The sequence below is a fragment of the Protopterus annectens genome, chromosome 13.part0 (genome assembly GCF_019279795.1).
Source record: "Protopterus annectens isolate FY-2018-M chromosome 13.part0, PAN1.0, whole genome shotgun sequence".
NCBI classification, from domain to species: Eukaryota; Metazoa; Chordata; order Ceratodontiformes; family Protopteridae; genus Protopterus; species Protopterus annectens.
In genome coordinates, this window is record NC_056747.1 from 548894650 (window position 1) to 548914820 (window position 20171).

The window sequence follows — 20171 nt, forward strand, 5'->3', positions numbered from 1 at the left end:
AGCTGAAATTGCTGCAGCATGAATCTTAATAGAAGAGAAGGACAAACCTTTGTCCAATAACTCAGTAAGATATTGAAGAGCCACACTTAAATCAGGCTCAGAAACATCCAAATCCTTAGCTGCACTCCAAAATAAAAATCTCTTCCATTTATCTGCGTACACTTTCCTTGTACTAGGCCTTCTAGCTTCCAAAATCACATTCAAAACTTGTTGTGGAAGTTGAGACCCTTTATGGTTTAAAACAGAATATGCCATGCTGTTAGGTGAAGAGAGTGAAGCTTGACATTGAGCAAATGACTGTCCTCCTGGGACAACAGATGAGGAATCAAAGGCAAAGGCCATGGAGGCTTCCGTACCAGACTTCTCAGTAGTGGGTACCAGTGCTGTCGAGGCCAATCTGGAGCTATCAAAATCATCCTTGGCTTGTCCTGTCTGACCTTCAGAAGTACCTTTGGGAGGAGAGGCAGAGGTGGAAAGGCATACACATGAAGATTTTTCCAACTGAAAGAAAGAGCATCCACTTTCCAAGCTGTGGGATGAAACCTTTGTGCAAAACTTTGGCAGCTGGTGGTTTAGTGGAGAAGCGAACAGATCTATGTCTGGAGTTCCCCAGGACACTGTCAATTTCTGAAATACATGAAGATCCAGTTTCCACTCGTGGGGATCCATGATTTGTCTGCTTAACACATCTGCTAAGGAGTTCTGTGCTCGGCAGAAACCTTGCCTGAAGACTTAGTTGTAAATTGAGAGCAGTCTCCCACAAAATCATTGCTTGCCTGCATAGAGGATAGGAATGTGTTCCCCTTGCTTGTTGATGTACCACATGACAGTTGTGTTGTCTGTTAGAATCAACACCTGCCCTGGAAGAAGTAAATCCTTGAAAGCTATTAATGCAAACTGGACTGCTAACATCTCCTTCAAGTTGATATGTAGATGCTGTAGTCTGACAGGCCACTTGTCTTGTATCCACTTTCCATTTAGATGAGCTCCCCAAGCTTTGTCTGAGGCATCTGTTGTTAAAATTTGACTCGCCTCTGGCGGGTCACAGAGAGTCCCTTGTTTAGGTGACATTCCTGAGCCCACCACAAAAATTCCTTTTGAATGCAAGGTATTATTTGAATGACAGTGTCCAGATGTTGGCAGTGCTGTGTCCATACATTTTGAGATACCATTGCAACTTCCTCATATGCAGTTTGGCATTGGGAAGCACCAGAATACAAGATGCCATGAACCCTAAGGCTTGAAGGACTGTCCTTGCAGTCAGCCCGGACTGAAGAGATAGATGATGGAAGTAAAGGAAAGATTCTTTTGTTTGTCCGGGGTTAGAAAGGCCATCTGGGATGCTGTATTCAGTCTTACTCCCAGAAAGCACATGTCTTGAGAGGGTACTAGACTGGACTTTATTTCGTTCACAGAATACCCCAGGCATCTTAGCACTGCTATCACATACTCCAAATGACGAAGAAGCTCGTCCCTTCCTTGAGCCAGTATCAGGCAATCGTCCAAATAAGGATAGATTTGTATTCCGTTCAGCCTGAAGAATGCTATCACTGGAGCCAGAACTTTTGTAAATACTCTGGGCGCAGTGGATAAGCCAAAGGGCAATGCAGAGAACTGATAATGAGAAGTCCCAGTCCGAAAACGCAGATACTTCCTGCAACTTAGCCTGATAGGAACATGAAGGTAAGCCTCTTTGAGATCCAAAGTTACCATCCAGTGATCCTTGCCCAGTAGAGGTAAAAGCTGTTGTAACGTCAACATTTTGAACTTGGGAATGTCCAGATAAGTGTTGAGGATAGATAAATCCAAAATCGGTCTCCACGTGTTCCCCTTTTTTGGCACAAGGAACAGGCGAGAATAAAATCCTAGGCCCCTTTCTGACAAAGGAACCGGCTGTATGGCCCCTATTTGGAGTAACAGAGAAATTTGCTTGTGAGCCTCTATTCTTTGTTGAGGAGGAATGTCTGGCATGCCTTTGAAAGGAGGCAAGGTATGGAAATAAAACCTGTAACCGTGATGTATGATATCCAGTACCCATTTGTCTTGGGTAATCAAACTCCAATTTTCTTTGAAAAGTGCCAACCTTCCTCCCAAAGGTGCTGCCAGGCGAGAAGGTTCTGGCAGCTGAAAAGGTAGGTCATTGGGTCTGTTTACGAAAGGACTGACCCCTGCCCTCACCCGAAGACTGTGCAGGAGAACTCCCTGTCCTAGGCCTGAAAGAGCCCTGACCTCTGCTCTGCCACGTCTAGATCTACCCCTAGACTGGGAATCATAAGAAGGATCGTCCACCCTTTAGTAGGCCAATTTCTACTAAACTTTGGAGGCTGAACCTGCAAAAATCTTTAACAGTCTGCATAGACTTAGCCTTGTCTTCCATTTTCTTTAAAACTGCCTCAACAGGAGAACCAAACAAGACATTAGATTGCAAAGGGGCATCCAAAATCCTAGTTTTAACATGGTCAGACAAATTTTGATCCCTCAGCCAGGCATGCCTGCGAAGAACTGACCCAGTGGCAGCCACCCTAGGCGAGGCCTGTACAGCATCAAAACCACATTGCAAAGAATGCTTACCCACCTGTTCAGAAACATGCACTAAATCTTGTAACTCTTTACAATCAATACCTTCCGCCAGAGCATCCACCTTATATTTCAACTGTGAAAGGAGATAATTTTGATATTTCAACATGTGAAACTGGCAATTCAAAGCTCTCATGGCTAGAGTGGAAGAAGTATAAACTTTCTTTCCCCATCTATCCAAGGCCCTGGCCTCTTTATCTGCAGGAACCGGATTCTTGACAATAGAAGCCTTTACACCCTTAGGCCCCTGGCTAACAGTTTCTGGGTCTGCCCTAGGACTCTTAAAAAGATACTTATGAGCTTCAGGCACCCTGTAATACCTATCCGGTTTAACAGGAGCAGGAGGCAAAGAATCAGGATTAAGCGAAGCCTCTGCAAACACATCTTCCACTACATTCAGAACAGGAGGTATAGCTAAAGGCCTATGCTGGGGTAAAACAAAATTCCCTAAGCCTTTTCCTGGAATCAGAGAAATCCTGACCTTCCCATTTAAAATGCTCTCTCATGGAGTGCAGGGTCTCTGAAAAGAAAAATCCTCAGGAGGAGAAGCAGAAGGAGTAGAATCATCCACATCAGAATCAGAATAATGAGAATACTCCTGCAAGTCTTCAGCAAGACTCAGACACATCGAAGCCTGCTCATAATCCCTAACACAGGTTCCATCCTAGGCCTCTTATCAGGAGGGGCATAGAGCCTCTAATTAAAGTAATTAAATCTTCTGCCATTTTAAGCATGTGCTTTTGGGCACAGAACCTGAAGAACTAGGAGTGACACCCACAGAAGCAAAACTAGACCTGCCTCTAGAGGAAGCCTTGGAAGCAGAAAGAGGGCCTAGTCACCTTAGGAAGGGAGGGAGTACAGTTACCTGAGAAGCCCCTACAGCCTGACCTGCCTCCTGGGAGGCCACATCCTGTAAAACACAGTCTCTCCCTGGGACTCCATAGAGGCCTCCGTCGGAACCACCGGTTCCACTGCCGTCTCTAAAGAACCGGCGTCCGGTTCGGACGACTCCTCTAACCTAGGTTTAACTGCCTTGTCCTTGCGCTTCTTTGAGGAAGCCGGCCGGAGCATCCGACGGCATATTGTAATTGCACCGCTTCCCAAAGACTAACCTGGCACAATCCAACCTACGCTTTATAGTGCGTTTATTAAACCTAGCACAAAAGCGACACCCAACAACGTCGTGCTCAGGTCCCAAACAAGGTATACACAAATTATGGTAGTCCCTATGCGGTATCTGTTTCCCACAAGAAATACAGTTATTCACTTTTTCTGACATCCGGTAAACCACTGAGGCAAGAAAAACAAAATATTCCCCACGGGTACTTAACCAACTCTGACTTGGTCTGAAACTCCGAATTGAAAATTTCAGAACGCCGAACGGCACTTGCAACACTGCTTCTGCATCGGACCATGCGGCAAAAAAGACTGAGGATATGACGTCGGTCATGCGCATTTGTACCCTGACGTTCTGATGTCAGTCAAATGCGCCTTGACCGACGTCAGCCTTATACTCTGATATTCGGGCCGACCGAGGGACAGCGGACTACCCAAGTGTTAGGACTGCAGCAATGTGAGATGAAGAACATCTGCCTGAGTAGAGGATGTGAAAAGACAGGAGGATCAAAGCTGTATTCTGCTGAAATAGCTGATGCATGTATCTTGATGGAGGAATAGGACAGGCCTGTATGTAGAAGCTCTGTCAAGTACTCCAGAATGTTAGCAATATCTATGTTCGACACATCTTTTCCTCTTTCAGTACTCCAAATGACGAACCTTTTCCATTTTCCTGCATAGTTCCTTCTTGTTGAAGGTCTGCGGGCTTCAAGGATAATGTCTTTAACCCTTTGTGAAAGGTCTGGGTTAGTTACTGCTATGTGATGTTCCAGGCAGTCAGTTGCAAGGTTTTTAGGTTTGGATGTATGATGTTGTAGTTGTTCTGAGTTAACATCAGAGGCATCAGGGTATTGACCACATTTTCTCCCGAGACATGCTCCTCAGCAATGGGTACCAGTGTTGTCTTGGCCAGTTCGAGCTATCAGAATTATCCTTGGGCGTTCCTCTCTGATTTTCAGTAGTACCTTGTGCATCAAGGAAGAGGTGGGAATGCATATGCTGTCAGGCCTTTCCAGCTGAAGGATAGAGAGTCCACCTTCCATGCAAGTGGGTGGAATGTCCTTGTGCAGAATTTTGTGAGCTGGTGATTTTGGGGGGAAGCGAATAGATCTATTTGTGGCATTCCCCATTTCTTTGTGATGGCCTTGAAGATGTCGGTGTAGCATCCATTCGTGAGCATCCGAGGTGGTTCTGCTTAAAATGTCTGCTAGGGTGTTCTCTTTTCCCGGTACAAATATTGCCTGTAACTGGATGTTGTAGCTGAGAGCCAGATTCCAAAGGTCCAAAGTCATTCTGCATAGGGGTATGAATGAGTGCCCCCCTGTTTGTTGATGTACCACATGACTGTGGTGTTGTCCGTCCTTATCATCAAATGGCCTTCTTTGAGGAAAGGTCTGAATTTTAGGATTGCCAGTTTTACTGCCAGCATTTCTTTTGGTTTATGTGCAGGCGCAGCTGGTCCTGAGTCCACAGTCCTTATGCGCATTTGTCGAGCATCTGTGTCCCCCATCCTAGGTCCGAGGCATCCCTTGTGATAGTTTGGGTTGCTCGAAAGTTGTGGAAGCGTAAGCCTGGGTTTGACTGGCATGCCGAGCCCACCATAGGAACTCCTGTTTTAAGCATGGGATTAGTGGTATTTCTGTTTCTAAGCTGTGCCTGTGTTGAGACCATAAATTCTTTAGGTACCACTGTAACTTTCTCATATGCAGTCTGGCATGTGGGACCAAGATTATGCATGATGCCATGAAGCCCAAGGCCTGCAGAACTTTTCTTGCTGTTAGTTTGTTCTGCTTTGTTAATGCCAAGAAGTAAAGAGGGAGTTCTTTTTGTTTTCTGCAGTTAGGAATGCCATCTGTTTTACTGTGTCCAATTCAGCCCAAGAAAGTTCTTGTCTGGGATGGTATCAGTCTTGACTTTTGAAAATTGACTGTGTATCCCAGGGCTTGTAGCAAGTAAATGACCCTTTGTAAATCTGTTGTCAGCTTGCTTTTGTTGTCCGCTTGTAACAGGCAGTCATCCAGGTATGGATAAATTTGGATTCCCTGTACTCTGCAGTGGCGATTACTGATGCCAGGCATTTTGTGAATACTCTGGGCAGTAGATAAGCCAAAGGGCAATGCTGAGAATTGATAATGCTCTGATCCTGCAAGAAATCTGAGGTATCTTCTGCAATTTGGTCGAATGGGGACGTGCAGGTATGCCTCCTTGAGATCTAGAGTTACCAGCCAACACTCCTTGCCCAGCATGGGAAGAAGTTGCTGTAGGGTCAGCATTTTGAATTTTGGGACAATGATGTATGTGTTTAAGATGGACAGGTCGAGAATAGGTCTCCAGTTTTTTCTTTTCTTGGTACTAGGAAGAGTCTGGAGTAGAATCCTTTGCCCTGTTCTGTTATTGGTACCCTTTCCACAGCTCTCATCTTTATTAATTCTGCTGTCTGGTGCAGGGCTTCTATTTTTGATTTGGGGGCAGGTTTGGCATTCCTCTTTTACTGGTAAAGTGTGGAAGTGGAACCGGTAGCCTTGGTCTATGGTTTGCAAAATCCACTTGTCTTTTGTAATATAGTGCCAATTTTTCGAGAATAAGGCTAACTTTCCGCCTAATGGTGCTGCTATTTGCTCCCTGGTAGGTGGAGTCAGAGCCAAGTCACTGTGATTGTCCTGTTGCAGTGGCAGTGGTTGCGTCTGTGCCTCGGTTATTGCCTTGCCACTGTCGTCCTCTGTAGGCACCTCCTCTGGATTGATTTCTGCCCCTAGAGCGTCTGTTCCTGCCCCTTTGGGATCTTGTGGAGTCAGGAAAGGACCAATTTTTGGCAGGCCAGTTCCTGCTAAACCTTGGGGGCTGAACCTGTAGGAAATCTTTAACTGTTTGTACAGATTTTGCATTCTCTTCCATTTTCTTCATTACCTGCTGGGCAGGTTCCCCAAATAGACTGGCCTTATCCATAGGAGCATCCAATAGCTTAGCTTTAACATGATCCGGCAAGACCTGTTCTTTCAACCATGCATGCCTTCTTATCACTGTGCCAGTCATGGCTGATCTAAATGAAGCCTCCAGTGCATCATAGCCACATTTTAAAGAATGATTACTAACCTGTTGGATGTTATTCACCATTTCTAATACATATTTCTTATCTAAAGATTCATCAGAGGACAGCTTTTTAATTAACTGATCAAGCATAAACTCTTGGTATTGGTTCATGTGAAACTGACAGTTTAAAGCTCTAGCTGAGAGAGTAGCAGAGGTGTAGACTTTTTTCCCCCATCTCTCTAAGGACCTGGATTCCCTTTCAGAGGAATAGGGTTTTGCTGTGGTCGAGGCTACTGCCTTAGGCCCCTGGGATATAGTTTCGGGGTCTGCAAGTGGGGCCTTGTATAGGTGGTGATGAGTGCCTGGCACCCTGTAAAATCTATCTGGTTTGGCAGGGGCTGGAGGTAAAGAATCAGGTGCAGTGCAGACATCATTAAATGCATCGTCCACAACAGATAGGACAGGAGGTATAGCTAAAGGCCTATGTTGTGGTAAGTGCAGAAAAGTCTTAAGCCTTTTTCTTGAATCTGAGAAATCTTGACCCTGCCATTGGAATTGTTCTCTCATGGCATGTAAGGTTTCCCCAAAGGAGAATTCCTCTGGTGGAGAGGCAGCTGGAATGGATTCTTCAGCATCTGAATCTTCATAATTGGAAAAAGGAGCCTCTGGCTGGTCTGTAATGTCTGAGTCATCCGCAGAATCATCAGAGGACACAGGCTCGGGGGGCTCTGCTCTAGGTCTCTTTTCTGGGGGCTGAGAGGCCCTGTCTGGGTGAGATTGGGATCCCCTAATTAAGGATATTAAATCATCTGCCAGAGAAAGCATTTGTGAACTAGAAGTGGGCCTGAGTGAGGGTGGTTTAACAGGCACTGATTTAGCTGATTTGGCTGCTTTAGCCCTGGCAAAGGCCTTAATAGACATGGCTGCAGGAGGCCTAGCAGCACCACGTGCTGGGGTAGAGATATCCAAGGGGATGGTGTCTGATAGATCAGTAGGAACCACAGTAGTAGGCAAAATTTCTGAGGCTGATTCAGATAAGGTAGCAGGGGCCTCAGTAGTAGTCATGGATTCGGCTGAAGATTGACCAGTTTTCTCGGTTTCGGCCGAAACAGAGACACTCGCGGCTTGCTTAACCGTGGTTTTGGCCGAAACCGCGGACCGCGAGTGTCGGTCTTTTTCTTTGCGTTTTTAACAATTTGGGTAGTCGGAGGATCCGACGGCATAATGTACGCAAAATCTGAGCCGAAAAACTGTTCAGCAAACTCCGACGCCTAAGCGTTCGTCGGTTGAAGGAAGCACAGGCCGAACAGGCTGCTACGTCGTGGTCTGGGCCTAAGCAAGGCAAACAGTAAGAGTGGAAATCTTTATGAGGTATTTGTTTCCCACAAGTTAAACAGTTATTGACTTTTTCTGACATCGGCTGAGGCAAGAAAGAGTCCCCAACGGGGTACTTAGCTTTTAGAAGTCTTGGAAGTAGTATTCGGTAGTAGTAATTTCTGGATCTGACCGACCGGCACTTGCGAACAGCTTCTGCTTGGGCCACGCGGCAAGAAAGACTGAGGAAAATGGCGTCGGCTGATGCCTTTATACCCGAAGACCAGCAGAGATGACGTCGGGTGAAGTGCGACATCAGCCGAAGCCGGACCCAGACTTTGGAATCCGGCCGACCGAAGGGCTGCCTGACGACAGGACAACCCATTTGTTATGACTGCAGATGCATCCATGAAGGACATCTTCATTAGTACACGTGTTGTTACAGTCATGCAATCCAACATAATATGGAGTAACTACTGCAAGCACTAACCTGTGCAAGGGCTAAGCTAAAACCAGGTCGAGCAACTTCACGGGTCGCTGCTAGTCCATCTATTAGACGTTTGAGAGTATACTTAAGTTCATCATCCTGTGGAGAGAAAAAAAATAGTCATGTGGCTACTGGCATTAATCAGCTCAACAGTTATTTTAAAAAAACTAAATATGTATTCATTTGTTGCAGAATACACAAGCTTATAAATCTAACTAGACAAAACAAAGCATGATTTAGCATAGTAGTAAAATAACACAAGACTCCCTTGTAGTGAAACTACAAACAGAATATAATACTAGTCTCAAAGAACAGGTATGGCAGATCCCGGTAAGTACATACCCTTACCTCACATTTTTAAACATGCTCTTCAGACTTACTTCTCACCTACTTACCTGCCTCCTACCTGCAGGTAACGGATGCCTATTCTGGAAGGAACTCAAACATTTGGTCACTCATCTACTCTGTGCCTTTTTCTACATTTAGACAGAGATGTCAAATTAAACCTACACAAAGTCAGCTCCCCAAATATAAGCCAAAAGGTGAGATGCTGATATTAAAATGAATACTTGCAGGGCTTTGGCCTGTTTTTGACCTACTGATTGAAGCCTAAATGAGATAACATCCCTATAATACGCAGTGATGTAACTCCAGCCATTAAAACCCAAACCAGGAAACCAGAATACCAGATTTTAAATGCTTCAGGTAGGATGCCCGAAAAAGCAGATTTATTTAATAATTTAATTTATTTATTTATATTAGTTTAGCAGGGTATGCATTAATCAACACTGACCAGTTTCAAGCTCAGCTTGGGTAAAATACAAAATGTTTCACAAACAAAAAAATACAGAAATGCAAGCAATAATAGAATATTTCAGAATAATTACAAACAAAAAAATGTTTACATACATTCTAGTGAACAAGCACAATGCAATGTACAATATACACATTAGTTTCTAAACTGGGTCAATCCTCAATGAGCCTTGAGAAAGCAGAAGAGACCCGGAATGGAGATAGGACTCAGTTGGCATATCACCTTACCCATCTTAAGAAATAGGATATATTCTCCACATAAGATTTCCACTGGGTGGTGAATTTATCTTTCTGCTGGCTAAACTTAGTTCAAACTGAAAAAAAAATGTTTTGAATTGGCTGTTCAAAACCTCACCACATCTCACTTTGTATTATTAACTCCATCTATACTAATCCCTTACTGCAGATTGGGGACTTTAATTAGGATCACCTCATAAGGAACTCAATGCCTTTCACATGGCCATCTACTATAACAACGGTTGGGCACTTCAATCCATTTCTTGCAAATCTAACTTGATATGTGTAGGCTACATCATATTCAGCCTTCCTTTATAAACTAGTCAATTACAAAAGTGATAATTCTCCAAAAGTCTGGCTATGGCACACAAAAAATGCCACACAACCTGCTGGAGTACATTCATACAAGGTAGGTACAACTACAGGTTTCAGTAAGAAGAAAAAATGCTCCAACATCCAACAACCAATCACCGGTATCCACACTCGAAATTATGACCTGGTGCTAGAATGCCTTTCCAACAAAATACAACATAATTAAAAGGCACACACAAAATAAATAACCCAACAAGTTAATTTGCTGTCGTCAAATATCCTCATTAAGTTCTAAACTGTGCTATCTTATGACAGCATGGAAAAAACCTGGGAAAACAGCAAAAAGATCAAAAGTCTTCACACTTGAGAAAGCCACATTACCCACTAAGGGACAAGTAGCTCTCCATTAACATTTTTTTTTCATGTTTTTCTCCTTCACTAGCCAGTCATCAGATCTTGCAATGACTGAAACCAATTTCTTCACCCTGGGAAACAGACAGGTGTATGAAACTGTCATCCAGGCTGCAGTCAGGGTTTTTAAATGTCCTCACCTTCCCTCACCCACATAAACCCAAAGTAGCCCCGAGGAACAAAGCATTCATAATGCATGACCCCAAGCATAGCACTGGTAAGTGTGCACATCCTTGTCCTTCATTTCTCTGCTGTAATGCCCAGCCTCCACCGGTATCAACAGAGGTGGTCAACTTCCCTCCCTATATGGCAGGTAATTTAAAGGTTACTCTACCCATCCAGCTCCTCCAGCACCCAGGTCACAAGTTGATCCTTGATCATCTAGGTCATAGTCAGAGCTTTATCCTGTTGCACTATGGAAGTGTTTTTTTTCATAAATAATCCTAAAATTATGTGAAGGTTGATAAATGGCATTTTGTATATGGAACACACCTGGATCACTGAAAGGTCCCCCACAGAAAAGTGATTAACTGTAGACTCCCTGTTCCCAATTTATCAATTAATGACTTTTTGAAAGGTTGCTGCCTTCCATGTAGCTAGATGTAATTTTCATGCTTAATCTCTTAACAGTCTACCTCCAGTAAATCATTCCACTTTAAGCTACTCCTTATAACTAAAGGGAGTGCCCTTTTAATTACTCAAAGTTGAATAGTTCAACCAGCCCTGACTCAGCTATTAAACAGCTTTCTGAGATAGATGGTCTGTTTGCCAACTATCACAAGTCAAACTCTGTTAACTAATCCCTTTGTGCTAAAATCATAGGTTACAATACCATATCTCACACAAAGCCAAACACTAAATATACACTGGGGAAAAATATATAATGACTCAAAACGACCAATATTACTACTTCCTCATAAATTCAAAAAAGAACAGTTTTACACATATACATATATATTATTTCTGCTCCACGGGCTGGCAAAGTACACAAATGCATCAAGGTCTCCAGGATATGCCCTGGCCTGTTGCGAGCTGGGATGGATTTCATCCCCAACCACACTTTATTAGATTATGATAACATACATTAAAAAAGGCCAGACAAAGAATGTCACTAGCTTTAGGAAAAAATCCTTACTTTGTGCCATGATATGTAATCTGACATGTTATGATGGCTAAAGTCAAAAAAAGTTTCTCATTTGTTAATTTACTTATAACATTTGAAAACCTGGAAGTATTCACCTGAAATATTACCTTTACAGTGCAATCCCATGCATAAAAGGTCCATAGAAACATACAATAAATAATAACAAACAGGAAATGATGGCTGGGTACCTAATCATAAGCGGCTTATGTTTTTGAAACATGCATGTCTACAAATTCATCTCAAGAGCGAAACTCGAGAGGTGAATCTTGACAGTCACATTGAGAACGCAATCTGGGCTATGATAAACAGCCAGATTCTCTTTGTAATGCACGGAGCCTTACCTGCTCATAAGTACTACAGAAAGTTAGAAAAAAAAGTCTAGGACCTCTAAGTGTTTTACAGCTTTGAAACAAACATGCTTTCCTCCATTTTGAGCATAACAGCACTACAACAAGGCAAACAATAAATGAGGGGAGCACAAACAAATAAACCCTTAGGGCAAGTGATTAAGTGAAATAATAAATGAAATATTGCAGCTAACAGAAACAAAAAAACAGTTGATACAACCACATAATCTGTAGCTTTCGTATGTACAATATTCATAGATTTTGCAATGAGTAATATGACCACAATGCCAAGGTAAGTAATCAGTCATCACAAATGCACATACTACAGATAAGTGAAAATGTAGTAGAGTTTGGGGAAAACAGAAACACTGCAGAGGAAAATGAGGAGGAAGTATCACCATTACAGATATGGAAATGTAGATAACCGTTAATGTTCAGAAGGGAAACACACTCTAGGTAAAGCTAAAATTACAGGATTACTACAAGTGGCTTTTAAAGAAGACATGAATTCAGTCTTTTCCAAGATGCAACCAAGACCATGCAAGAATGTAATCATAATAGTGTTTGTCAACAGTGACAAAGTATCCAGAAACACAAATCTATTTTTTGCCACTGAAATGTCACTTAGTTTACCTACAGATACTTAAAATTCATGCATGGGTGGCCCCAGGCATTACATTCCCCTAAGTAAAGGCAGTTTAAACAGTATAATAGTTTGTGGGTAAACATTTCTGAATGAAATATAGATGCTGCCTGAACGCTCATCAGCGAAGGTTCCTCAGTGACAGTATCAGTGATACAACTAGTGGCCAACAGCAAGACTGGATATTTTGTTACATGCTTGCTCTAATTTGTACTGAAGGAGTAGAAGAAGAGAGTAAAAGAGGGACAGCAGCAAAAATGAGTTTGCTGTGACCAGCTTGGTACTATCAATGAGGAAAATCTATTCTTTTATATGCCAAAACATTTTTTGTTTCAATGTTAGCGATAGCAATTTTCACCTTCAGACTGAATTTTAAATAGTTAGCAATGAGGCAAACACGGAGCCTAGTAGATGCTGCTTCTTCGATGATGACGGACTTAAATTGTAAGCTTCAGATAAATGCTCTTTAAGCTACACATTGTTTGGCATTAGGCATAGGAGAATTTATGACAGATTTAATAGGTGCATATGGTACTGCTTTTGTTTAGGAAGCATTCAGGGTGCAGGTCCAGTGTGCAAAGCCAGGGCTGAAAAGAAAGTGTTAGCAACTAGGAGTTAACCTTCTATCCACTAAAATTATGACCAATCAGAAACAGCAACTGTGGAAATGTCGGCATTGTGAATTAGTTTAGTGCTTCCACAATACCCACACATGTCATTTACTTACATAATGAAAAGCAGTGGTCCTAGCACTTATCCCTGGGCTACTCCAACATTAATAAGAAAGAGAGAAATAACAATTATGACCTGATGTAGGTCCACATAGGGGTGGATGACTGTAGGTGCTCTACCCAGAGGGACATGCAAAAGGATAAGACTAAGCTTGTTATGCATGTCTAGGAGGCAGGACAAACACTGGTCTTGAGTGCCATTCTGTCATCATCCAAAATGATGCAGAGACTCAAACAAGATAATTGGCTTTTAACAACTGGCTAAGCAGGTGGTGTCATTCTAGGGAATTAGTGACAGCTTGGGATAAGATGGCTGACATGCCTTTCTGCTTTGCCAAGGAATGACAACACCTCTCTTACCAAGGCTTTTACATTCTGGAAACTCTCTTGCTGTCCCCTCAATGCCTTCTTTAAGCAGAGTCCATGTGACAGTCTGACCTAGCAAATTCTAATTTGGAACACATCAATATGGTTCTACTCAATGTCAGCAGTCCAACCAAAACAGCCAGAACTTGCCGCTCTCCTGCAACCTGAACACATTCATATATATGTGCAGTTAACTTGGACATGGTTTAGAGCAATGAAAGCACTCCCTCTGGTACCTATACCAGATTATAGTGCCTATCGGGTCTTCAGACCTACTGGCCACTGTAGGGGAATATCAATATTTGTAAAGGATATCATCACCTCTCAACCAGTTTTACAGAACACCACATTTGAACTTCTCTATATCCCCTTCTGAGTATAACAGCTATCAAACTCTTTAGATGAAATCAGTTTTAACCCTCGTACCTTTCTATTAGAGGAGTTAATTATCCATCAATAAACCAGCTGACCTACAATGCTAATGGTCAACTTACCATATGCTTCCTTTACATTATACAGTTTAACTCCTTTTTATAAATAAATAGTTCAACCATCCAACTAGGTTAGGCCCCAATATCATTGACCTACTCCTCACAATATGGCCACTTCTTACACCTCTCCATATGCATCATTATACCTTGTTAAATCAGATCTTAAATTACTGTCCTTTGCCTTTAAAACTGATGGTACTTCCCTACAAATACCCAATGTTTAGAGACCTCTAAAAAACAAGCCATCTTCAGTTAACAGGATCATAAGAAATTACTAGGCTATTGACTCTGAGGTCCTTACAAGCCTAGCCAAGAACTTAGCCCATGTTCCAACAAGTCAGCACCCAATGCCCCTGTCCAGCAGGGACACAGGTGGAATCTCAGGGATGTATTTTCCATTCCTCATCCAATTATCCAGGTTGCACTTAAAAAGGGGTAATGAGGTACTCTGCTTGATATGGGGAGGGAGTCTATTCCACAGAAGCGGGAGTCTGTGGGATACAAACCTTTCCCGGCAACAAGTCCTATTGAGGTCACAGACCAAGTTGAGGTGACATATGCAGGTTACTCGAGTGGAGCTCAACTTGCAGATATGCAGCAGTCCCATCAAGATGGGGTCTGAGACTGCTTTGTATGCCAGACAGAAGTCAACTCTGAGGAGTCTGTATGAGACTAAGTAGAGGGACAGGGCTTTTAACCTGTGTAAGGTAGATGTCCGAGGCCCTGGATTCTCCCGGTGAGGAACCTCTGTGGATTCTCCAGCTGCTGCACATGCTTTGTGAAGTACATTCTAAAAGGAGCATAGTACTCAATAATGGGTCTTATAAGGGAAGAAAACAGAGATATTATGACCTTCTTTGCCCCTGGATTAGATACCCTTACTAATGAGGTGGGCCATGTAGAAAGCTTTCATACAACAGAGGCAATATGGTGCTCAAAAGTCAGTTTGCTTTAAACCTGGGTGCCCAAGTCCCGGATGACTGACTGAGTGCTTAGGCCCTTGTTATTAATGTGAATTTGTAGGGACACCACTCTCTCCAAAGGGGATGATGATGCATTTTTTGGCATTCAGTTTGAGGCCATATTTCTGGAACCGGTCATTTGTTTGGGCGAGACCCTCTTATAGGATATCCACAACAATAAGGGACTTCAAGACAGCGCCCAGCTTGCAGTCATCTGAAAACGTGGTCAGTCATAGCCCACTGGTTTTCGCCTGCACCTCAGAAGAGTACATTTCAAAACAAGAGAGGCCCCAAGACCGATCCCTGTGGTACACCGCTCATTACAGGTCTACTGCTTGAGGTGGCTTCCCCTATTTTGACTAGGTGCGTTCCATCAGTGAGCCAGTGTACTACCAATCTGGTAACATATGGATTGATGCCTAGTTGACAGAGTTCATCTATTATACCTGAGTGGGGAATAGTATTGAAGTCTTTTGCCAGGTCAAGGTAGGTAGTGTGTACCATCTTCCCCTCATCCATGGCTTTGGTGACTGTCTCAAAGAAGTCGACCAAATTTAACAGGCATAATCTCCCCTTGACAAAAGCAAACTGTGTGAGATCGAGTGTTTGGAGGTTGCCAATGTCCTTGTTAATGAGGTCCATGATAATCCATTCCATGGCCTTACAGATCAGGCTTGTTAGGCTTTTGGGTCTATAATTTCCTGGATCGGTGGACACTCCACCTTTGTGCAAAGGGATGACAATGGCTGTCCTCCACTCGGCTGGGACATAGCCAGTACTCAGGTTTTGGTTGAACAGGGTGCCTAATGGTGCTGTAAGTTCCTGCCTGCGTTCATGCAGGATGCAGCCTGGGATGTTATCAGGTCTCATGCAGGCTGTATTTTTTGCCTTTGAAAGGGCAGTGATGACTTGTTCTCTAGAGATAAAGGGGCAGATGCTGGGGCTCTCTCGATTATAGTTACATGATGATTTAAATAAATTTCATTGTAATCCTCCTCAGTTGGATCCTATTACTGAAGCTGTTGCCTATGCATCTAACTTGGAAAGAACTGTATTGACAAGGCAGCCCATATACACACCAAATACAAAAAAATTAAAAACAAACCTCTGTGGTGGAATACCAGCATAAATAAATTCTAGAACAAAATAAAGAAATTGCTTAAAGCTTATAATAGGTTTCATCCAGTCTTCATTAGCAGTACACTAGCAAAGAGCTTAAGGGCACCACTAGGAAGATTAAAGTTGACCATGAAATCACCAACCAAAAAATAACTACAAATCTTTAACTGCAGCAAGAAGTTAAGAACCAACCACCAACAATGTCAGAGCTAGTCTACAATGCAACTGCATAATTTTAATAAAGGTGTTTAAAAATATGTATCACTTAAGACAAAAGCAGACATACATTACACTCCCCCAAAAAAACATGTTCCCAGTTACCTCTTTCTTACTTGCCACACTACCACCACTTGGTATCTACTTGAGGAAAAATGCATTGAAATCTGTTAATGGTATAAAATGCCTATGCAAACACTTCCAAGCAAGAATCCTATACCTTCTGGATGCTGTTACACACTTGGGAGTCATACACGTCCTCCCATTCTGCCCTTTTAAACTGGTTTAACAGTCTCTTATCCAAATCTTTTCTAACCTCCTCTAGTCGATTCTTAGAATTACCATGTAATATTTTATATGCTCTACTAAATTACTCCCTTTTGAAAAGCAGAGTCTGTCCTAGATTCAGCTAAAAACTCTACCAGAGCAGGTCTTTTACTTAGGACTCCCTAAACCCTTTCTCTTTGCCTATGCTCAGATATCAATCCCAAGTAAAGGAGGCAGTCTCTAACCTGCAGTCCAAACTACTTCTTAGCCTCATCCCACATTTTTACCTTTCTCTCCTTAGTTACTTGCTCCTGATGCCTCAAGTTCCTTTGTCAGTTTTCCCCAATAAATTCCACAACCTCTTGCCTATTTTCTGTATCCCCACCTGTAGTCAATCCTATTGGCAAAACCTTCTTTCTCCATTCCCATGTTGGCTTAGTTTTTAGAATAAAATATTCTTAAGTTTCAGAAAGTATTCTGTGTGGTTATTTTCCTTGAAGACTTGCATCCAAAATTCCACTCTCCTTATTTCTTGAACCCCCCCCCCCAACTCCCGCATCATCATCCCTTTTCACTTTTGAATTAAAACCTCCTGCTTGTTTTATGTACATGAGCCTTAACTGCATAGCTCTAAAACAATTTCAAATCAAGTAATCCTAAACCACCTTGCTCATCTGAGAGGATCCATTTCTCCCACTTAACTCTTGCCCTCTTCCCCTCACAAATTACATTTTAAAAAAGTTGAAGGATTTTGTCCATAATTTCTCCACTTGTTGATAAAACTATGTCCGACCTATAAATAAAACTAAACTATGGAGACTAAACATTTTTCACTACTTGCAGCTTACTAACCATATCCATAAACAAGAGCTTCCATTTCCTCAGTTTTTGATCCATCTTTTGTTTAGTCTCTTCAAATATACCATAGGACTCCTACTATAACAGAAACCTTTTTAATGCATACTCCTAAGTATTTAATCTTATCAAGTCCCTATAAATATGGGTATTGCTGAGCCAACCTGTGTCTGGGTACAAAATTTACAGCTATACCCTTTGCTTTATCTTCATTAACTTTATATCCAGAAAGAACAAGAAACTGTCTCAAAATGCTCCACAACAAGATGTCCTTTTCTGGATTTATCAAGTACAAAGCAATATCGTCTGTAAATAAAGCCAACTTTTCTTAATTATAATACCAGCTATCTCTGAATTTCTGAGTCACTTATTTTCTTGGCCAGTGGGTCTAAACACAAAACAAATAGAGGGAGAAAAGGACGCCTCTGCCTGGTTCCTCTGTTCAAACAGAACTAATCACAAAATGAACCCTCCCACTTTAAATTCTTGCCTCCAATCCTAAATAAATCCTCATGATTATTATTTTTACTGTTTCAGGGAATCTAAATGCTTTCACTGCTCTACTCAAAATCCCATCTTACTCTGTCGAATGCTGCCTCTGCATAAAGACCCACTAACAACAAAGTTATTTTCTTACATTCTGCTTCCCTCTGGATCACTGTTCTATTAATGCTACCAAATGTTTGCCTTCCCCGCACACCACCACAATGAGCCACATATATCAACTTTTGCCATTCTTTCAGCTAATAATAAACACATTATATAGACCCATTTCAATTTTAAACCATTATTATAAAGGTGGGTCTGACCGATCTTTACCCTTTTTGGGTAATACAGCCACCACAGCTTTCTTCCAAGATGCTGGTGATTCCCCTCCTTTCAAAATACTATTAAAAGAAAATCTTCCAGATCTTAATCACTTTTTTCCTCCAAACTTCAACAAGAACACCATCTGTTTCTGGACACTTAATTGCAAATTCATTGTACATTACTGTTTTTATCTCCTCTCCTCCTATCTTAACTATTAGTTGCTGAGCCTCATCTTCCCGTAACCTCAGCACAGTTAAGTCTTCCATAAATATTTCCATTTGTGCTCATTCTAGTTTTTTACATTCCTCTGCGTTACATAAATTTTCATAAAATTTCCAAAACATCTCCAATACCTCTATCGATCTCTGGTTATTTTTCTTGTCATTGGGTCCCTAAGTTTGACAACAACCCTGTACAGTAGTAGAGCCATCGGGCAGGGTCTCTTGAAGGCTGTGAGAGGCTAACAGAACAGGTACCAGTAGACTGTCTATTCATAATGATATATTTGAAAAAAGCTGAAGCTGTGCCACATACTTGACAAAAAAAGCAATGAAGAAGCACCTACCTAGACCCAAATAATTAACTCTGTGTCATTACTGTATAAACTTAAATGGCCTTTAATATTGTGGGAGCTATGACACCTGTCAGCAAGTGTAACTACTGATGGATGTTCCATTAACTGATTTTGGAATCTGTGTTTAAATACTAGCAAGATCTTGAGAGTAAAACACCACACAGAAATGTCAGTTATTTACTGAAAGTCCCACCACTAGCACATTCTACAGAGGTTTGGAGATGGTTTTTGTGATACCAAGACTTGCTTGCCAGGACTTCATTCACATTGCGATGTTCTTTTGCAACATATCGATTCCCTATCACACAGTAAAACAGTGACAAGAAAAAAAACAAACAAATATACATATTTTACATACGTTATACATACTAAAGTTAAAACTTTATTTATGTGTACTTCTTACCACTGTAACACTTTCAAGAACCATAAATAAAACGGTATTTAACTTGAGACCCCATTTATGCACAATCATGTGGACCGTGTACTCAACAAATGTACATTAATTTTAACATTAATAAAGCAAGACTTTTTTTTAAAGAAAAGGAAAGCTGATTCGACATAAGACTTCTGCAGAATCCCCACCAACTTGAAAGTCTAACACTTACTGGTAAGATGTTACTTGCATAACATACAATTCAGACAGTAATATCTCTAAAGGGAACTACTACCCCTAACACCTCCTTATATGATCTTTCCAGCTAAGCCTTGCTGATGTGTGCCCTTATTACCAGAGGTGTAAAAAGTCAAGGGGCTTCACAGTGGTACTTATTGTAATAGTACATACTGAAACCACTTCCTGTCCCTCCAAATCCTAATCCTTTCTGCATGTCATCAGCGGTCATTACTGCTGGGATCTCAATTGTGAAGCAGAGATCACATGATCACACCACTCCTCAACCAAATTAATACAGCTGGGTCACATGATCTCCGTAACAACCAAGGGTTGAAGGAATAGCTTCTTCAGATCTGTTCAGCCACTGACTCATGTAGACATTCATTGACTCATACCTGTGAAAAACATATGTCACATACGGAGGGGAAGAGAAAAACACACACAAACACATCCAATCCAGTAGAGTGACAAGCAAGTGAACCTCTATAGCTACTCTTCCTTCTAATGGATATTATGAAAACACAGTCTCTCACGATGATTGTCTGACCAACATCCACAAAGGCAAATCAAGTCGCAGATGCTTTCTTTCATCGGTGCTGTCTTGGTACAGCAACACACAGGCTAAACTAGTATTCCTCACCTACACAGCAAGAAAATAGAGCCCAGCACTGCTCAAAAAGGTTGAATCAGTTTCTCTCACCCACAGAGGGGTCAATCTATCACAGCTCAACACCGG

The 20171-nt window shown here is 41.9% G+C and overlaps 1 protein-coding gene across 1 annotated transcript in view; it reads right to left on the reverse strand.

The window, feature by feature from the left end:
* MYBBP1A (MYB binding protein 1a) overlaps window positions 1-20171 on the reverse strand; it is a 1224315-nt gene that overhangs the window by 1141924 nt on the left and 62220 nt on the right. Inside the window, exon 2 of the mRNA XM_044054196.1 lies at window positions 8528-8623. Coding sequence (XP_043910131.1) covers window positions 8528-8623 — 96 coding nt within the window. The remainder of the gene's footprint in view (window positions 1-8527; window positions 8624-20171) is intronic.